Here is a 22340-nt window from a genome sequence, read left to right as displayed (position 1 = left end):
GCAGGTAAACCTAATTGTATAAATTAATTTGAATTAATTTCCTTGAATGAATTATTTTTTTTTTGGTCTGCTGCTCAGGTTTCCTTAGCTAGTCACCAGCAGAAGTGTAAGAAACCCAAACTTCTGGCTTCCTTTCCAACATGGAAAATCATCAGCAATTTTACAGAGCACAGTGATGTTATTGGTTGTTATTGCCTTGAGACAAAACATTGGAATAAGAAAGTTATTTCAGTTTCTTAGTTAAAAGTTTTGATCTAAATAGGAGTTGCTGTGCCTAATGATGAGTTGAATATAGTCTATATTGAGCTTTATATCATTTTTTTTGTCTTTTGTTTAGTTTTATCATGTTTTTTGTTGTTTATAAAAGCTAAATAGCTGCAGTAATTTGTTGAATTTGTGGTATGAACTCCTAGATATATCTTCTGTATGCTGGTCATCTTACTCTGCCATGACCTTTGGGGAAATATTTTGTCCTGAAGAGTCAGGTTGGCTTCTAGGGCTGAAGTATTTGTTGAAGATGAGAATCAACAGTTTCAAGTTTTAAGCTGTGCTGGGAGTAGGGAGTGTTTAGATTGGGTATTAGGACTAATACTTCACCAAAAGGGTTGTCAAGAACTGGAAGAAGCTGCTCAGGGAAGTGGTTGAGTCACCATCCCTGGAGGTATTTTAAAAAAATGCAGATGTGGCATTTGGGGACATGTGTTTATTATGGACTTGACTTTGGACTCAACGATCATGGAGGATTTCTCCATCTTGAGTGATTGTATGATTCTGCAGACTGTGTGGCTAAGGAGAGCCTGCAGCTGCTTTTGTGATCAGCAGCTCATCTGATTCCCATTTGCAGGTGCAGTAGCTGCTCTGTTAATTGGTAGGAGAGCAGCCTAACAGTCCCCAGTATTCTCTCTGTATTTAAGATGTTCAGGAAGAGGATGCCTTTCTGAAGGGAAAAAAAAATTCCTTTTCTTAAAATTGCTATATCATTTAGAATAAATGGATATGTAGATTCTACTAAAAGATTAGAATAGGTATTTGAATTGCCCTCTTTAGCAGACAAAAAAGAATATCTTGTTTTCCTAGAGTTGTGCAAAGGAGCTTGCATGTTTATTGGAATCTTTTAGTACCTGACATAATCCAAAACTTCACGTGGTAGTGATGCAATTTTTTTGGTTTTTTGAGAGATGCTGAGATGACCATAAAAATGATCAAGAGCTGCTTTATGACTGTCTGGATTACTCTGTTTTGCACAGGATGTTTGCAATGGGAAGATAGCAGACATACAGCATTTGTAAGGTGGGAAGTTTATAACCACTTTTGACTCTTTGGCATGCTTGTGATAGTCTGTATAGACTTGAGATATATAGGGATATTTTAAATTAGAAACAGAGGCTTTGTCCTGCTTCCAGAATGACAAATACCTATTTCTGGTATTTTCTCTCAAGAAAGTATTAAACCAAAATTTATAAGGAACTGCAAACACAGGGGGCTGGTTTGTTCGTTGGGTTGGGTTTTTTTTAATTTTTGTGAAATTAATAATTTTTAGCCATATTTAGGGGAGGTGATTCTGAGAGAAGGACATTTGGGACAAAGATTACCATATTCAGGATGGAGTGCTACTCTTCTTTCTGCTAAAGCCTGAGAGAGGAGTTCATTGATCTCAATAATGAAGACATTGAAAAGTCCTTCAGCAAAACCGGAGACCAAATTTGACATTATGATGTATCTAAAGTTATTTTCTGAGGAAGAAGGAAATGGGGGAAAGATGTCAGGTAACAAGCCATGACCTGCTAGACCTTATTTGAACACTAAGGATTTGTGGAGTGGGTTAGTTTGTTCCCTGCAGAGAGTGTTTGGGGTTTTGATGGGTTTCACTTTTTATTTAAGAAGGACAATGTCATAATCTTTCCTTTGCCTTTAGGTGGTCATCTCCCTTGACAACTGAGTTGATTTCAGTCAGAGGAAGAACAGAATGAAAGAGATGGGCAAAAATGCTTAGGGTCAAAGGATACTCTAGCTTTTCTCATGGTTAAACACAAACTTGTGGGTCAGTGCATGTGGGTGCATTCAATACCATGTCACATTTTTAGCTTGTCTTTTTTGAAAGATGAAATATTCTTATAATATCCCTTGTATTAATTTAAAATAAGCTTGCTTGAAAAATAAAAAGGTTATTTAAGTGAAGGGAGGATAAGTTTCAAGTAAACAGTAATTAATCCCTTAAATGCTATGTTGCATGAGTGTGTCTTTCTCTGACAGATATAATTTTCAAATAAAACTGCATATTGTATGTGTATAAATTGACAACCTTCCATATCCATATCCATGTTAATTACAAGATTAAAGAGGAAGTAGAACTGAATTTAAAGCCTTTTCAAAAAAAGGTTGGAGCAGTGAGTTTTCAAGTGTTAATCTTTGGGAAAGAGGTGATTATACTTCTTATACTTTTGTTTAAGAAACGTTTATCAAGTACCCCTGCTTCTGTTCATCAGTACCAGATTGCCTGGTTACAATACATATGCTGGCATCTGTCTATTTTGTAATTAAGCATTAGGCCCACTGAACATCAAATATCTGAAATAGCTACTGCAAACGTGAGTGCTGGTACTCAGTGTGTAAGTGCTGAAATTTGTCAGTCCTTTGTGCTCCTATTATTTCTGGAGTCTAAGCTAAACAGACTAACTGCTGCCAAGAAGCTGTCAGGGGATGCATGTCAAACACTGGGTGTATCATGCGATCAGACCAGGGCTGGGACACATAAGTCAGTGGTTGGAAGAGGGAAAAAGTGACCTTTTTCTTTCAACATTGTCTTTACACTGAATGGAACAGATGAGTTTCTGAATTATTCACAATACTGGAAGCTTATAATCGTTAGTAATGGTGGCAGCAGCAGACTACGGAGACAGGTTTGAGTATTTTGTTAAATTCCTTATTCTGAAGCTCATCAAAGGATTCATTTCACAAAACAATCTCTGGGAATTTGTGTATTTAAGATCTGTGGGAGAAACAACATTTTCTTCCAAAGAATTGAGAAAGAGAATATTGTGAATTGTGAATTTTTTAAGGATCAGTGTTAAGATAAAGGTTAATATTAATTACAGGTTTTGCACAGTAATGGAACAAAGAGCGTCTGTGAAAAGGGTTTGCTATTTCAGTGAGTAATCCCAATGAGTTGATTAGTGTTAGCAATAAAGCAGACCTTTTGACCCATAATGTAATTACTAGATATATAAGTTATCTATTTATCTAAAGAAATAATTTAATATCCATAGTAGCAAAATGAACTTCAAACAAAGATAGTAAGATTGTCTTGGGTATAACTGATATGCGATGGAAGATAAGGCTTTTCTTGATCTCATTAATAGTTTTGCCTGCCTAAAATAGAGACTGTTTATAGTTTCCTCAAAATTGTTAGCTTCTAATAATACAGTCTTTAGAGTTTTGTTTCAGCACGTCAAATTTAGTACCGTATTCTCTAGTTTCTTCTTTTAAAATTCTGTAATCTATTGATGCTTATTATTATAAAACTGGAAAGTAGGGATTGGATGCAGTGTGTAATAATTATGCCGTGGTTTAGCATGTTGTTAGTGTCCTATAACAGAGTACTCATCAATCAGATGCTATTGTCCAAATGAGAGCTTGTGTGGCTGCATCCATTATCACTGCTACTATCTACTGTGAACTCCTAAAGACAAAGATTTTGCATATGGAAAAAGTAGGGGAAAAGCAGTGAATAGGGACTGGAAAGTTAATGGCTGCACCTTTAGCTTTTACAGTTCTCTCTTTGCTTTTAAAAAACTGTTCCTTGTGGATGGGAAAGTGCACTTCGTAGATACATTCTGAACCTTCTTAACTTAAAAGGCACATGCCATAGATAATGAACTGAGACTTTCCTAGTGGTTCAGTTAATATTTCAACATTTTTACACTCCACAGAATATATAAAAACATATAAGTATCTGTAATAATATGCCGGACGGGAGCACGGCATATTATTACAGATACTTATACAATAATACATTTAAGAGTGTTAAACAGAACTTCCAAGTGCCTGCCATTTTTGGTGTTAATTGTTCCTCTGGGTTGTGAAGGTGTAAATAAAATGGCAGGTGGGGAGGTGTTTCCATGAAGTCACCAGCCTTCTGTGCCTTCCACTGCAGAGAGCATGGTGTTCACAGTGGGTCTGGCATCTTGATGTTGGTCCACTTAGGACTAGTTTTATATGCTTTATTGCAGCCTGCTTTATTTGCATCAGGCCCCAGCCTGGGTTTTAAGATTTGCTTCAAAGCCTTCCCAAGTCTCAGGTGGCACAAAGTCCCATTACCCAGTGACTGCTACGGGGTGTCAGACGTTCCCTCTGTGTTTTGAGGGTCAGGTCAGGCAATAATTGCTCAACCACCTGGCAAGTGTTAAAACCAGGCAGGGTTTCAAGGCCAGACAGCTCTTGAGACCCTGTGCTGTCCAGTCAGTGCAAAGCCTCTGGCCTTTCACCAGCATTGACAAGAATCCTATTTATTATGCTACTTCATATATAGAAATAAAATTAGATTAAAGCTTTCTGAAATAATGAGCATCTGTCTTGTATTTTCTGTCTGAGAGAACTGTGTCGGTCAACACTACCAAATGCACTCAAAACAGACTGACTGAAGTCATAGCTGCAGGTCAGAAACTTAATAAAATCTGTCTAAGAAGGTTTTTTTTCATGCTAAAGCAAAGAAGATACAAGCAATAAGCTAGTGCTCTACTGCCTGTTTTCTCTAAATCCTATCAGACCCTTCCTTGTTGCTGCCCCAGCCTCAGAACCATCCTGTGTGCTGCACCAGGTTCAGCAGGAGAGGGGTGGGATTGTCCCAGGGGTGCTCAGCCCCATTGGGCTGCAGAGTGCCAGGATCCAGGGTTGGTCATCTCGGATGAGGATTTGAATGAGAGCATCTGCAAGGGGGAGAGAAGGGAAGAGATGGCTGTTATAGTTGCTGTTGTGCTTTTTAAAAAGAACAGTTTTTCTTGTTTATTTTATTTCTTTAATTTTAAATAAGTTTTAAACTGAATTTCTTGTAAGCATCTGCCAAACTCAGTTTGTCTCATCTTCAGTCTGTAGGGAGAACATAGACTCCCTCAAAATACTCCCAAGCCTTTTCCCCCCCTCTGGTTGCATGAAGACCCAGATTCTAGAATTTTATCACCGGGGTTCTGGCAAATGGTACTTTGTGACTCTGAACTATGTCTTGTTTCACGAAGCCAAACTGCTTCATGATTTATGGATAAGGCATTCAGAAATTCAATTGAATTCAGAAATTGAGACTGACAGACTGCTTTCTAAGGAAACTGCATTGTGTCCTGTCTCAAGCATGGCAGGGACTGAGCTGGTCTGTGCAAGTGTTCAGGACTGATATCCTGGTGAGGCAAGGTGCTACCTCATTAGTTTCTTATATTGTACCTGTTACTGAGTCACTGTGGTACGATCTCTAATTTAACAATTCTGCAGGACAGTGAGTGCTCTTAAATCAGAGTCATATACCAGCACAGTGGTTTTGCTGATCATGCCATGTTTTTGTGAAAGTTAAATAAATGCTTTAAATAGGAGATGGAAGATGCAGAGTCACAGCAATGTTTTTGACTTGCTAATAGTGTTTCTCAGGCAGCAGCCCCTGATAAATCTGGCACCTTTGCCAAAAGCTTCTAAGCCTTAGGTAGAGAGGAACCTAGCCCTGAGGGAATAACAGGTAAGGAAAAACAGAGAAATACATAATTATCAACATTTCACTATTTTAGTGATGTTGGTTTTGTTCCTGTAATAAGTTTTATTTTAGTTGACTAAATAGATAAAAAGAATTTGGAGGCAATTAATTTTATGTTTTTCTAGCTTCAAAGTCCAAAACCAGCATAGAATTTTTCTTCTCTGTGGTATTTTGCACATTTTACTAATGGCTTTGTAACCTATATTTAAAAACTTCTTTGCATTATTTTTTTTGATGGGGAGGATCTCCTGTTATTCTTCAGGAGAGACAGAAGAGTCTCCCCTGAGAAACTACTGAAAAACAGGTGCAGGAACATTCCTGCCGTGTGTGGTCTTGCTCCCTGGTGGTCTTGATTTGGTCACTTTTACCATAAGTTTGTGAAGGGACAATTTATCAGCATCTTGGTGCTTTGGAACATACAGTTGCTGAAAGCGAAGGGGAGTTAGATTAGGTACATGCACTTTTCCCATGGCATTGGTTTTTATTAATATATATTAAACATCTATCTTTATATGTACATATATGTGCATGTGCTAGCTTTGTAATGTTCAGTTAAGCTTTCTAGACATTAAGTAAGAGCTACAAATGAGAAGTTTTGATGGGTATCTGCCTAATCATTCTAAAGAGCTATAAAATATCTCTTAACTTTCCAATCTCTCTTTTACCTTCTTTGCTTTAGTCTCCATCAGTATATTTCAAACTCTCTGTAGAAGTCTGTCTTTCTCAGTTACAGCTGTGGTCTTTTTTTTTTTTGGTTTTGTTTGTACTGCTTGCTGATTGTATATAAGAATTCTTTGATTATGTGTACTTCTATTCAGTTATTTGGAGGCCCCAACTGACAAAAAGGAATATTAAGATTTCCTTTATCTCTCCTGTTCCCCCATATGAAAGATAAACTCTCCCAGTACCAGCAAAGAACCTCTGTTAAACCTTTTCTTTCTGAAGCCTGCTTCTTGGAAGCATCAATTAACTTCAACACAAAAATTATCTTACTAATCCTACCTGGCAGTCTGGGTATCAATTGAAGGTGTGGCGCAGCACATTCATTGTTCCCAGCTGAATGAGCCCTCCCCAGAAGATGAGTATGTCCAGAAATGATAGCTGAGCAGTCTGAACCCCTTCATTCACCCTGCTGGGTGTGCTCATCCTTTCACCTGGGTGCGTTAAGAGCCTATGATATTAATCAGAATGGCTCCAGTCTCAGAGCTTATCTACATCAGTGGTTTTAAAAGTGCACTCTTCTGTCAGCATCGCTGCATCTGCACAATAGATATTGCTAGCTTAAGCTATGACTTCTAGTAAATTCAACTGTGCTGCCAGAATTTTTCAGTACAGACCAGATCTCTCACTACTGCCTTTTTAAGTGTGTTCTTGAGCTGTGCAAGTACAAAGACAAGATTTCAATGCCACCAAGTTCAGGTGCAGGTGTAAGGGGTTTCCTTCTTTTCTAGTGCCTGCATTTCTTCAGTCCTGGACCCCTCCTCAGGATCAATTTTTTTCTTAAAGTTTTCTAAATTCATCTGAACATAGCTTATGTAGTTAAAGAATTTCACCTTGGATTTCCTACTGTTCTGGAGTTCTTTGCTTTAGGAGGGACATGAGCCCCTCTGCTGCGTGGTGTAGATCAAGAAAGTTTCTAGACCCTATCTTGTCATGGAGCTCATGACCTCTTTCTGTTTCCACAAAACTATCTCAAGTATCTAGACAATTCAGCAAAGCAAAAAGTTAATGCTTGGAAGTGCCTATACTGGAACTGATGTTTTTGCCTTTAAATATGGAATAAGAAAATCACAAGTAGTTTCATATTTAGTATAAGGCCATGCAAAAAGTGGATGTTTCCCTTTGTCTTTCATATTAAAAAGGAATTGGAAATATTTGAAACAGGATAGAAATTAAACTACCTGCTCATCCACCCATATGGACTTGTCTGAGGCATCTTGACTGTCACCGTAAGAAAGATTGTCTTCTTCTCCTTGTGCCTTCTGTGTCCTGTAAATGAGTGGAACCCTCCAGTATTCCTGGTTTTGGCTTGCACCTCTGCTTGCTAAACTTGATAAGAAATACAATTACATATTGTTTAGTTCTAGTCTGACTGAGCTCTAGTGGAACTGCTCTACAAACCCCTATTTAGATCTGAAAGGATTTAGTTGATAATTGGGAAATATTTTAATTCTTCAGTTACAGTTAATTGTGCATGTGTTTGGAGACCAAATTTTCATTTATGTTGTTAATGATAGAAATAGCCCATTCTTTAAAGGTCACCTTCAGATCTGTTGCTGAAGTAGATTCTTACTTTAATTAGAAGGATTTTTAATCAATGTGTGTACTGAGATATACTGAATATTATACGAAGTGGTAATTTAAAGAATTTAAAGAAATAACTTCCTCCAAAGCATAATATGAAGGTGCTGAATACGTCCTGTATAAGATTGTGCTGTTTTTGCAAAACTGGAATAATTTGGCAATGAAGCATATTTTAAAGTTGAGACTTGGTTCTCTGACATGCGAGTGCAGGTGCTGTCACTGGTCTCTCCAGCTGTAGGTCAGCTTCATCTCTATGCTGAAATTTGGCAGCATGTGGAAGCACAGCCAGGTGCCTTACCTATAGGTAACACAGACCAGGGAAGGAGGAGGGCAGCAGGAGGTGTTTTTTTGTCCTGCTTCCCCAGCTTCCTGAAGGAGGCTTTGAGTTATTGAGGGTTAATTGTTCTTTAAGTAGTTAAGTAGTAGAGAGGGTCTTGGTAGGGTCATGCCAGAGTAGGCTGTGTGGACACTTCCAGAGAGCAATGTGCTCCTTTGAACACAATTGCTAATTTTGTGGGAAATTTTGTATTTCACATAGTTAGCCAAAGAACTGATTTTAAAACTGCATTGTCCTTTTGTTTGCCCTAATCAAAGTCTTAGTTCTGTTGAAACTGGAGACAAAACCTGGGAGGTAAGAGTGGAATGGGGTGATTACAGGACAAAAAGTTTTTGTATGACCTTTAAGGTAAGGCTAAAAATCTGACGCAATGAAAGGGATTCTTTGAAAGAGTTAGAACAGGGATTACAGAAAGGAAGTGATCCAGCAGGGCAAACAACCTCCAGCCTTTACTGTCTGCTGATGTTGGATTGTGCTAAAGAAGAGACAATTAGAGGTTGTGACAAGAGGACACAGCTTGTGCAGAGAGGGAAGCAGGGACCTGGGGAGTACAGAGGAACACATGACAGCTGATACCATCTGAATAGATAGGATAGTTAAATACAGTAGTAGGCATTGCTAATGTGAACATAATCAAGTTGAGCAGTACTTTACTACATCTTATGGTGGCATTTGTATATAAGACTTTACACTACTGTATTAGGAGTACTAAGTGAATGTTGTGACAGTATAAATATAGAGTACTCGTTTCTGTGGGGATTTTTCATTATGTTTGGGAATTTTGTTCTTTGTATCTCTGTGGTTTTGATTTGTTGCTATTTGAGAAAGTCAGTCATGGGAGCAAGGGGATAACTTTGAACAAAACAGAGTTCTTGAGCACTAAAACAATGGTCAGTATGTCTTAAAAATCTTACTAGTCATTCTTTATAGAGATGAGTCACTAAATAATTCTCCATGTTACCAGGCTGCAACAGTATCCTCATTATAATGAGACTGGGACTGAAAAATCTGATTACCTGTCAAATCATAAGGGAAAGGAAAATCTTGTGAATGACTCCTGTTTATGTGAAATTTCAGTTTTCACTATGAGAAGCTGTACTGGGAAACCAAGGCTGATGCTGCCTGTGTATCCTGTGTCATGCAACCAAAGCAATAGCTTCAGCACCTACACTTTTTTCTTTCCTCTCCCATGTGTCTGCAATGACATCCTTGTTACAGTTTCCTCAGGTTCTCCTTTCATTTCCAGACACCTTCACAGTAGTATTTTCAGCTCAGCCTTGTGACTGTATGCCCAGCTCTTGCATGTCACATATAATATACTTCATTTCCCTTATAGTGACTTGAGAGATGTATTGTTTTTGAAACCTCACTACTGTCAAATTGTTTGAAATTAACTCTGAGTTGTTGAAGGGGGACTTGAATGATTGACAGCCTCTTCAGATGGTGAAGCTGACATACTGATAGCTTTGTTCTCCAAACAGAAATACAGAAATGACTGTGCTGTGCTCCCTGCTTGGGGGCACAGGGACTGTAGCACCTTTGCTGATGTTCATGGTTTGTTATATGTTGTTCTTGTGTCAGATTCTCTGTCCCACTTGTTTTAGTTTTAAAAAATCTCTCAATTTCTGTATATTTGTTCCACAACAAAAAAGGAGTCTGTGGAAGAGCTCTGAGCAGGTGCAAAAGTAGATTTGGGAGACATGATTCAAGAAAGAATTATGCTTGCATATATTAGGATACCATTAAGATAGGTTGAGTAAGAGCACAGTGGTGGAAAAAGAGTGTGTAAAAGATGAGAAGGGAAGGAGATGATGGCACAAAGGATGATTTTCAAGTTTAAAGGAGTAGAGGGAAGTTCTTGGGCCTTATTAGTTGCTGCTGAGTAATGAATTGCCCAGTGCTAAGTTTAATACTCTGTGCTGAAGTAAATAAGTCACAAAGCTCTTGCCTTCTGAAGTTTTCTTTGTTCTCTTCCTCCACTTGTTTTTTCTCTTAAACTCTTTTCTCTTGCCAGGTTTGCTGTGTCGTTTGTCTTCTCCTGTGGTGCCATAATGAGTGCTATGAGTGCTTCTCTCTCCTCTTTGTGTCTTGAGCTTGTTTCTTTCCTCATTCTTTCTTCACATCACAGCATTTCTGCTCGCTTAACTTCCTTTCCCTCTGTCTTTTCATCACATGTTCTCATCCTCCTTTTTACTAAAGGAGCATGGTCTATTATTACACTAATGTGGTCTTCATGTTCCCCTTCTCATGTAGCTCTTTCAGCCCTTGAGATGACACACTTTTTATAGAAATTCTCCAAATTAGTGGTAGATGCTTCTCCTCAAGATCAAGGTTAATGATAGTCCCTCCAAAGGAGGAACTGAAGCTGTCAGGGTAACCCTGGACCGAATTCCTCTGAAGAGTCTGTTCCAGTTGGTTCAGTGTATCAGCCCTTCCTCCTTGCAATCTACAGGTTTTCTGCTTGGTGACGTAATAACCATCACAGCCCCAGGTTGCATCTGTGTGGCCAGCTTGGGGTTATTTTCAGTTTTGTCTTAAGGTTTGTAGCCTTGCTGTGGAGAGGCTCCTGGCATGCAGAAATAGCTGTAGCTCCATCTCAAATGCTGTTATATGTCCTCATATCCTACCAGGAAAATGAAATCCTGAGAAGTGCTCCCTTGACTCCTCCCATCATTACGTCTTTCTGCCCACATGAGGGAAAGTATGAGGTGTTCTTTCCCTCTTTCCCTCAGCTCTCAAGGATTTAAATTTTAAGTAATGTCTCCAATATTGTTATACAATCATCATTGTCTGTGACTAACCAGGATGCTGCAAAACCCTTTATCTTGTTGGTTTTCCTGACTCTTATTGCAAGAAACTTCCGTAATGAACATAGAGTACATTTATTTGTTGTTTATTCTGTCTCTAATGCAGTTAGATTTTTAGATAGACTGTATAAAGTAACTTTTATATTAACATTACATCCTGTTGTGATAGTAGATATGAGTGTTCTGTTCCCCTGACTGATGTAGAAAAACACGAAATAATTTTTACTTGTCTTACTTATTACTCTTTTTTTTTGCATGTGTGTTTTTGTTAGGTTTTTTTTGCTAGGATTTTTTGTTTGTTTTTAATTTGATTCTAAAATGTAGGGTTAGTTGGTGACTTCAGGAGGGTTCTTTTAAATTTTAATTTGTGAACTGTCTGACAGGCTGTTTCTCACTCCCTCTTAGGAAGGCTGACTTGGGATACAGTCTCTCTAATTTCTATGCTGGAAGACAGACTTTTTATATTAAGAAGTGAGTTTCTAGATATGATGACCTGAAATGTTCATGTATTAAGAGTCATCAGTTTGACTAATGGTGCACCACGGCTACAGATCATCCTAAGCACCTCTTCAAAGTGTCATTTTTCCAGCTCAGTTGATTTCTGACATATCTCACTTTATCAGCCATTGAAGTGGAAATTTCATCACTCTTTTATGCTTTTTGAGTTTTTCTTAGTATTTGTTTGTAATAGGTTTTATGGGTGATTAGTTGTGCGAATTGTGCATTTTTTTTTGTGGACAGATTTTCTTAATTTTTGCATATTGTACCTAAGTTTTTAATATATCTGTTAACATATAACAGTTGAAATTTGCTTTGTTCTTCTGCTATTAAGAGGCTGTGAAATACTATACTTAGTGCAATTTGTAACTAATGCAATACTTACACTCATTTAACCTGGTCAACAATTACAGGTACAAAGGAAATTATTATTAAATTAAAATAATGGCACTTGCAGACATGTATCTGGTGAATAGCACTACTTAGATGCAATTTTCTGCAGCTGTTGTCAATGCTGAGAATAGGCACTGTCTTAGCTTGCAGCCTGTAAAATCCTCTGCTCTTATTCCAGACAGAAGCTCAAGTCTGCTCTTCTCCAGAAACCTTAGAGTTCTTGTACTCCTTGAGTTTATGTGGAATCATGAAAGCAGATTTGGTCTCCATCTAAGCAAGTGTTCAGACTGTGTTTTCACCTAGGAGTCAATGTGGAAGGATCAATGACTCTTCATTTGTAATAATGGTAATAAATAACAAAAATAACAATAATTCAATAATAATGTAGGTCTCTGCAACTGGGAATATTGTGATCCTTTGGAATGTCTAAGTTTTCAGATTGAGATGTTGGGAGGGATGTTTGTGATATGTAATATGTAAGTTCCTTCCCTCTCTCAACTTTCCTGGCCTCAGAGAGGGAAGAAGAGCTATGCTCCAACATCATGCTGCTTTCCTTGCTGCTGCTTCTCCTTGAGACTGAGGAAGAGTTTGTATTCCTTTTATTTCAAACTGTCTTACTGTTCTGTAACAGAGAAATGTACAAATTTTATCTCTCAATTTTTGAATATTTTCTATTCCAGCTCTGTATATATTAATGACTCTCATTATTCTTAGAACTAATTCCAGTTTTGCTTTGTATATTTAGAGATGTCTAAAATGGATATAGATGTTGAAAGGGACTATAGTAGATCCATAATCAATCCAAGCAGTGACATAATCTTTTCTATACAATTATCTTGTCATTTTGGCAACAAACACATTTTATTTCTTACCTCTTTACTCCCTCATGCTTCTGTAGATTTTTAGATATCAAAGGACATAAAATACTGAGTTATATTTAGGTTTCTTAGGTACATTGATGTTCATTGACTCATGTTTAATGCTGGGAGAAGTTTCTCCAAGTAAAAGATGGAGAAGGAGCACTGTGTACCTTGGGCACAATTGCCATCCTGCTGCCAAACTGCAACAACCCTTTGAGGAACTCGGAGTTCAAGGTGTTGAATGAAATGCAATCATTTTCTGTAACATTTAAATGCCTGCAGGCATGCTGAAGTTGTACCTGGGTGTTTTGGATAACTCTGTAGCGTGACCTTAATGTCTTTTTTTATATCTTACCAATTTAAATATGTCTTTAATACTTTTCTGTGCCACAGTGTACTTAAGTATCAAGTGTTTTTTCTTGAAAACAGTTAAGTAACTGTGATTTGGTTTTTGGTTGTTTTTTTTGTTTGTTTTTTACTACCTTGACTTTATTTTATGTTGCAATAGATGACTAAGAGAAACTGATGAAAGGCTGTCCTGATAAATTTTAAATGCAATGTAAAACTTGTAACAGACATCAGCCAACTTTGTCTGTGTCTGAAACATCAGGCATTGAAGCTCCTGTGGTAGCTTTGACACTTGTGCGTGAACATGCCTTGTGCTCACTTTTAGTGTTTGCACTTGGTGTCTCTACAACACTTAAAGTAAAAGAAGGAGTTTTGATTTCTTATTTGTTTTAATTATTAATTGACATAACTTACCAGACTTGATAATTAAATATTTTTTGTGCTAAAAGTGTTAATGATGGCACAGGTCGACAATGTAGCCTGACGCACAAGGACTCTTAATCCCAATGACCTGATCAGAACAAGAATTATTTATCTGCTTCTTCTCTCCTTCTAAATTAAGTTGAAAGAAATATTTAAATATTATTTTTAAAATGTCCATCTCCTCATTATGGTTTCAAGCTGTTTTTAAAATTTGGCATGAGACTGGGAAAGTAGATTCTGAGTGTGCAATCAGTTAAGTTGTGTTGAGAAATGGGCTGAGCGTGACTGTATGAGAGCTGACATGTCTGCCTGGTGATCAGTGAACACCCTCCTGTGGAATTCAGCCAGGAGCCCCTAACACTGCAGAGATCACGGAGGAGGTCATGGGAGATCCCAATGCTCAGTGACACACATGAGCATCCTCAGTTTTTATCCTTTCAAAAGTATCGCACAGAAATTCAAAGTAGTGGCATGCACCAGTGAATTTTTTTTTTTTATTTTCTGCAGTCCATGCAGGCTGTTTCACGTTAGCATTGCAATATAACACATACAGTATATAGCAGAGCTGAACTGACATCCCTTTGTGAGTATTAGTAGTTCAATAGCTTTGTAAATATTGCTCTGTGTAAATGACTTCATTTAGTTGGGGTGAAGCAACCTGATAGACCATAAATATTGACATATGGACAAAAATTCTTTGCAGATGAAAGCAAGTGTTTTATAATTCATCTCAAAATAAATTTAATTATCCTTGGTTTAAGATTTTAATCTGATTTTTTAAATTAGTTGCTGTGCATTTGTCTATCCCCGCCAAGACCCTGAGATGCAGATTTAATATTATATGAAACAGAAGAGAAGAAAAAAAGGAAATATGATCAAATCTGTGCAGCAGTGGTTCATTTAAGTCCGTGAAGATGTGAATGGGAAATCTTGTTAGTATTTTAGTAGTGATCTTTCAAAGAAAGGGGCTGAGTAGATGTAGTAGATGACAGTTTGGTTTTTTATTAAAATAATTGTCTCAATAATTGAAAATATTTGTCTGATTGGGGTATGAGAAGTGTTTTCTAGGGAAGAAGGGGTGATTCATAATGTATCAATGATTCAAGTAAAGATTCAAGTAAAGCCATTTGCAAGTCTCCTTTTGTTTGACTTGTCACTGCTGACTTACCCTACTTAAACATTAATTATGATATTTGTTTCTGTGTTCTGCAAATATGTTTGTGTTCTCCCTTTCTGCTTGTTGTCTGATCACAGTAAAGAACATTTATTTGTAGACAGTTCTTTAAGATAGCTTTTATTCTGTCTTCTATTAGATATGTGTATTAATTCACTGATGAAATAAATTCAGACACAAGCCTCAGGATGTTGTTTCCTAAGACTTGCTGAAAGATACTATTAATTTTTAAAGTTAAAGGCTACTGAAAATAAACAGGTGATTTGTATAATGCCAGATTTAAAAAGATCATGTTCTTAAAACCTAAAAGGTTTGTTTTGTTGTTTGTTCTGATTTTTTTTTTTTTCAAAAATGCTTACAAATAATCCAGTAGTCTTCATTATTCTAGCAGGATAATCACTGCTGAAGTGTCTCCATAAAGTGCTGCTGTTAAACAGCTTGTATTTTTTTAACCTTTTCATTCTCTGCCTGGAGAGGCATTAGATAATCCAGAGAACTGCTTTTTGAAATTTTATTGAATTCATTGACTTCTGTGGGAATCAGATCAGTATTTCTTCATGCTACGGCATAGATTAAATCTTTGACAATTTTAGCTTGGTATAGTAACAATGTGTTGTGCAAATAAGAGTTTGGGTTGTTGGTTTGGCTTTTATTGTGCTTTTTTGTTGTTATTTTTGGTGGTTTCTTGTTGGGGTTTTTTAACATTATAAAGGCTTTTGGAGACTTGGATAAAAATAAAAATCATTTCTTCTTTGATGGTGAATAGTCATGATGGTGAATAGTGTGTGTCAGTTTTCCCATGGTACTGTTTAAAGACACCAGGAATTAGTGGCCCTTTAAAGTCTTGACATGCTTAGATGAAAGGGGAGAATAGGCTTTGCACTGCAAAGGAATTCCTGTGTGTATTTGTTAATAATTATTTTTAAACATCACAATTCAGTTTAGCATTAATAAAATACAAAGTTTATAATATGTCTAGTAAACTGACTTTTCCTACTTTTCCTGGAAAGTACTTGCATTTATTAGTAAAATCCGAGTGTTTCATATAAGCTAAAAAGATGTACTATGTGGGCACGCAAACATCTAAACCATCATCAATTCAATAAAATGTTGTGTTGTAAAACTTTTTTTTTTTGATCATGTAAAAATTTCAGTTGACCACTTAAAGTTTGAAAATATGAAAGTAGAAGATTGTTTCCTTAAATTGAAGTCGTTGGAGCTTTATTCTCAAGTCTAAACTGCACTTCACATAGGCCAAGAAATGCAAAAACCTTTTTGGAAAATTGCAAAACAAAATGATAAAGGACTCTGTCTTGTTCACAAACTTGAAGTATGGCTCTGCAGTAAATTAAATACTTTCTAAAAATATTTTAAGGAGTGACAACTAATTAGTTTGATATTAAGTGTTTAAATAAGTGAAGAGTTGTAAAGTAACCTTATTTTTGCTGAAAAGAGTGCAAATGGAGTTTGCTGTTGCTGTGTGATATGTGTTGCTGTGTGATATGCATATGCTTCTCAGCTATTTAAAGATAAAAATTATATTCTTAACTTTATTTTAGCACTTCTGTTTAAAGAACAAACGTGAAATTTAATTTCCAGGCTTTCTTTCTGTCAGAAATGTAGATATTTTGGTTGAGGGTGCAGGACCCAAGAAATTAAACTGTCTTGTTTTGAAAACTGAGAAGTCTTGTTTTGAAAACACATGAATGAAATATAAAAGAAAAATAAATAGTAATAGAAATAAGATTCTTAGTGTAATATTGCTTAAAAACTTGAGGGGAAAAAAAAACTATTTCTGACTGTCATTTGCAAATCAAATATTTTCTTACCTTCTAGCACAGCTTGCATAGAATATACTGGCTTGGATAAACCTTCCTGTACATCACCTGTGTTGTTTTTGTAGCTTGCTGTGAAATGTGTACATTATTCTCTGATGAGAATAATTTCCTATAGAATAGCAATTGCAATAAAAATTATAGAAGTCTAAAAGTCTGCAAAAAAGTATAAAGCCCCAAACATTAAAACCACAAGTTTCCAACAAGTAGAAGAAAACCAGATTTGATATTTAAGCATGCAGGCTTCTCAGAAAAAGAAAAAAACAGCTTAACTTCAGATAGACCTTAGGCAAGGAACACATTTGTTAAGCTGAAAAACTACTATTTTTCCAGTCTGTTCTCTGCTCCAATCACTCTCTGCTTTTGATCTTTTAATCTGTTGTACAAAAATAAGTAGTATTGTGTTGATTGTTTTTCACAATTTTTTTTTTGCTAATGTTTTAGATCAGGGTAGCTCGTGCATTGAGCTCTGGCAAGTCTTATAGAGGTGCTTCTCACCCATTGCTGAGCAGATCTTTCTTTCTTTCTTTCTTTCTGTTCCAGACAGTTAGGGATCAATTACAGCCATTAGAGATCATTGTAACACATCAGTGGTTGTCTTTCTAATTTTATTATAGGTGAATGTAAGCTGAATGTAGAGAAGACTTCCCAATAAGCTGGACTGATGTGCACAGAGAAGGAATGAAGTATGGATGTGAAGGAACGTAGGCCTTATTGCTCCCTGACAAAGAGCAGACGGGACAAGGAGCGTCGCTATACAAACTCTTCTGCAGAAAATGAGGAGTGCAGAGTGCCTACTCAGAAGTCTTACAGCTCCAGTGAAACCTTGAAAGCTTTTGATCATGATTCCTCTAGGTTGCTGTATGGAAACCGGGTAAAAGATTTGGTCCACAGAGAAGCAGATGAGTATACCAGACAAGGTAGGCAAGATGTTTGAATTCAGAGTGTATAATTCATTAGCTCCAAGGCATTCTTGCTGCGGGAAGGGTATGTTATTTTACCTGTTCCATCAGTTTTGGTAATACTCCACATACTTAGGACACTTCCCTTGTATCTCTGTAAATGTCTTACAAAGATGGAGGAGCATTGTGTACCATCTTTGGAGTAAATAATATATGATGCACAGGAAGTAAAATTGCCTGTGTTGGGCAGTGGATCAGTGACAATACTGCAGAGCCAAGTGTGAAGCATTCAGGCCTTACAATTTAAAAAATAGACCCCCAGTTATTTGGCTCATTAATAGGTTGCCCAAAAGTTTGCCATTCTAGTATATCTAAAAATGTAAATAGGCTAAAAATGAATAAAAAATAGATAAATACATGTGTTTCAAGAAGACCAAGCCCTATTAATAGATTTGTGGAAACATAGTATGTCTGGATGAGCATAAAAATAATTCATTAGCTCAGTGCTTTTATATTTTAGCTTACAAGGGCAGTAAAAGAGCACTGCTCAGTGAGTAAGGTAAATTAGTTCACAATTTGTGCGTTTGGGTGTGTTAGATTATTTTTTTAGTGGTTATCTTTGATGTATATAACCAGATAGTAATAGGTTGATAAAACTCACTGTTGAGTTTTTCAGTTCAGGACTGGAGAGATATAAGTCTAAATGTCCATCAAGATGCTCAAAATTTGACTTCATACGGTTCTCTTGCACGTTACTGTAGCTGACTGTGCTTGAGCACAGGGTATGGACAAGATGATCTCAAGAGGTCCCTTTAAATCTCAGGGATTCTGAGTGATTGAACTCGGCTCCAATTAGGGTCCATCACTTATGCATCACTTTTGGATTCAAAACTGTAGTGTCTGGAATTGATACTTCTACATTTCCACAACTAAGCTACTTAATATAAAGAGAAAAAAAATATTATGAAATGTGTAGAGTACTTCAGCCCAGCTATCTAAAAGGATAAAGCTAGGCCAAGAGCTGTGTGAACCTATGACACAGTTTTCTGTTTAAAGCTATCTCCTATTTTATGTGGAAACAAAAGTAGATTTAGAAATCTCACTCCTGGTGAGACAGTCCTGAGTTTTAATTTTAGATATCTAAATAATATTTTCCATTGATGTTTTTTCTCTGTTCCATTTAGAATAACTTTACATTAAAATTAGAGCTAGGCAGATGGTGTTGACTTCTTTGCCTACTAGTGTTTGCAAGGGAAATAAAAATATTTCTCTTATGCACATTTAACTGAGGCTTTCTGCTACTCTACTTTCTGCTGTTTATTTTTGTTTTCTGTGATGTGTTGAAACTTCAGGTTATCACTATTTTCTAGTTTTTAAGTCATTAGTCACCTTGACATCATTACTTTAATGAGGTAAAAATCAAGAGGAAGTTTTCTAAGATCTGTACTGTAGACACTGTCTTAGTACTAGGATTGAAATTGTGTCAGAACAGGCACCACTTATTTAATGAATTCATAAACTATTGCCTGACTAGAATATTATTGTTTTTTAAATAGTAATAACAAACTGGAAGAAGCTATGTGGTCTGGCATGTCACATATGTTGGTGCACTGGAGCTTCATTTTTATTCCTTTTCACTTTCTTCAGAAAAGCACGCAGTATTTAGCTAACACATATTACCCAATATGCAATAAATTGCTTGTCTATAGGCCTCGAATGGCAGTCTTGGTTGGATAATACCCTCTTCACCCTTCAGTGGCCTCAGCACTGTCTTCTGTGCCCATTTAATTTCCCTCATTGTCCTTTCAATTCTTTTTGTATGGCTTGTTGTCTTCCTCTACTGCAGACCAGTTTGGCCCCTATGGGGACTACCTGCAGGTTTGACAGGGTCAGGTAATAAAGGGATTGGTTCAGGTACTGTATTCCATTGATTCATCTTTGCTGAGAATTTACAGCTTCTGGCATTGGAAGTATTTTGTGGAAAAGGTCATCAAGGTCATTTCAAAGGTTTTTAAATAATATATAAAAGATGCTTCCCTGTTATTTTTTTCCTCTCTGCCTTGAAATAGTATGAGATATATGGCTTTGTTGACAGTGTAATGGACAACCTCCTAATTCAACAGGAAATTATTCTGTAAATAAAAAGGGCAACCTTTAATAAATATCTTTAATTGGGAATGAATTAAAAAAATTAATCATGATCAATGTTTCACTTTCTGTCCTGACTCTGTAAAGCAATATAAAATTTCCAGTGTCAGCTGGAAAGTTACTGAAGCAGTTATACAAGATTCTCAAATCTCTTAAATGTGGAGGAATTAAAACCTTAAAATCATAGCCTCTTCTGAGTTGGAAGAAGGATCTGAGTTCAACTCCTGGCCTTGTGGAGGATACCCCAGGAGTCACACTGTGTGCTTGAGAGTCTTGTCCAAGCACTTCTTGAGCTCTGTCAGGTTGGTGCTGTGACCACTTCCCTGGGAGCCTGTTCCAGTGCCCAACTACCCTTTGGGTGAAAAATCTTTTCCTAAATCCCATCTTAAACCACTCCTGACACAGCTTCAGGCCATCCCCTTGTATCCTGTTGCTGATCACCACAGAAAAGAGATCAGCGCCTGCCCCTCCTCTTCCCCTCACGAGGAAATGATAGAGTTCACTGAGGTCTCCCCTCAGCCTCCCCTTCTCCAGGCTGAGCAGACCAAGTGACCTCAGCTGCTCCTCCTATGGCTTCCCCTCAAGCCCTCCAACATCCTCTTGCCCTCCTCTGGATGCTCTCCAACAGTTCAACACCTTTCCTGCATTGTGGCACCCAGAACTGCCCCCAGCCCTGGAGGTGAGGCTGTCCCAGTGCAGGGCAGCGCGGGACAGTGACAATCTCCTCCCCTGCCCAGCTGGCCATGCTGTGCCTGATGAAGGACAGGGTTGGCCCTCCTGGCTGCCAGGGCACTCACATTTAAAATGTCAATATGTTTTTTATGCCTGATATTTTAGGGTTAATTCCTGAAAATCTTTCTGCTAGTAAATCGGAACTTTCCTGTCTCCTTCTTGAGTTCTTTCAGTACATGTTTTGTGCTTCCTCTTTCCCAAAATCCAGTGGTAGGAATTCAGAAAGGGATACTGCTGTTGGAGATGGGTGTGCTTTATTTAGTGGTAGCTTTATTCCATGAGATCTTTTCTTGTGGAGAGGAGATTCTCCAGTTGTTTGTTCCAGTCTAATGATATTTTTCCTCATGAGTTGAATTTCTGTTGTTTTACATTAATTACATAAATAGAAATATAAGCCCAAAAATATATATATGTTTCTACTACATAACTACATCTAGGCAACCTACTTTCGGTTAACTACATCTAGACAATCTGCTTTCAGTTAACATCCATGAGAGATAAGACCTAGTGCAGTCTTCTCTTTTTCTTCATCCCCTTCACCTGTTGCAAAACTGGTTTTGTTTTAAAATTTTTAGATGAGGATTATTTAACCTACTATTTTTAGAACTTTTAAATCAGTTATTTATTTTCTCTTTCTTTATAAACCTAACAGAAGAGCCATGTAAGTGAATGCCATGAGCCTTTTTTTCTTAAAAGTAGTTTCAAGAAAGACCCTCAAATTTGTATTGCTTTGAGAAGATACCTAATCTCATGCTTGACAATAGCTGAAGCTCTATGAAAGGCTTTACTTTCAAGGTGTCATCACATGTGATAGTCTGCTGTTTATGTCTTAAGGAACAAGATGACATCTGTTTTCATATACTTTGAAGTATCCAGCTATATAAAGCAGCCTGATTTAAACTTTCTTCTCTACTTGATTTAAGCGTACTTCTCTAATTTAATTCAGCAACCTAAATGCTTGTAGTTAGAGCAGGACATTGGTGAGAGAGTGAAGCTAGATCATTTTTAAGGTCCCTTCCAAGCCAAACCATTCTATAACTGATTCTATGATTGTGTGTTGCATTATGCCCAAGTATCTTGCTCAATTCAAGGCTAAAGCTGACAGTATGAAGTTCAATTTCTCTGTCGTACAGAGAAAAGTTCTGTGTTTAGAAATTTTGTATCTGTTTGAAGCATACTTCCCATATGAAGTGATATTAAGTGCATAGGAGACTGCTATGCAAAAATATCTGAAAGTGTGGCATGACTACAGTGTGGGTCGGAAGGACGGTAGAAATATAGAAAGTAAGCATTATTTTTTAAATTGCATTTGCAAAAAAAAATATTGAAGTCGTATCTTAATAATATTAATAGAATTGAAAAAAAGATCATGAATCAAGCCTGGACTCACAATAACTGAAAAACTTTGTATTAATTTAGTAAGAAAAAATGCAGGCATGCAAAAACTGTGTTTTAGTTACCATTGGATACATGTTAAAGGGAAAAGGGGGCTATTAAATACCTCTCAAGTAGTCATTGTTCCATTTCAAAGGCTTTTATAATTGCAGAACAGTGTAGTGATCCTACAGAGAGATCCATGTATCATGTCAGTGAGGTTTTGCACAGGAACAGAAGCTGACCCACGAGCACAGGTGGCAGAATTCAGTACAGGGTTGTGCACATTCGTCTTTTCTTACAAAATCATCACAGCTCTATTTGTGAGCTGTGTAAACTGGAAAACTGAGTTGTAGGACACCTTTTTCTATTAGAAGGCCCAAGAAAGTAGTGCTGGTTTTGTTAAATTTTTACTTTTTGGATGTTTGAGTCAAATATGATTTAGACGGCAGGTAAAGTTATTTGGTCTTCCTG

The 22340-nt window shown here is 37.0% G+C and overlaps 1 protein-coding gene across 5 annotated transcripts in view; it reads left to right on the top strand.

The window, feature by feature from the left end:
* The window catches only part of TENM3 (teneurin transmembrane protein 3), a 1282397-nt gene that overhangs the window by 952172 nt on the left and 307885 nt on the right, over positions 1-22340 (top strand). For all 5 annotated transcript variants that reach the window (XM_021548380.2, XM_021549050.2, XM_021548299.2 and 2 more), the window contains one exon: positions 17328-17630. In XM_021548380.2, the coding sequence (XP_021404055.2) occupies positions 17399-17630 (232 nt within the window). In that variant the 5' untranslated portion in view covers positions 17328-17398. The remainder of the gene's footprint in view (positions 1-17327; positions 17631-22340) is intronic.

This window comes from Lonchura striata, chromosome 4, assembly GCF_046129695.1.
Source record: "Lonchura striata isolate bLonStr1 chromosome 4, bLonStr1.mat, whole genome shotgun sequence".
Taxonomy (NCBI): domain Eukaryota; kingdom Metazoa; phylum Chordata; class Aves; order Passeriformes; family Estrildidae; genus Lonchura; species Lonchura striata.
This window is presented reverse-complemented; position numbering and strand designations above follow the sequence as displayed.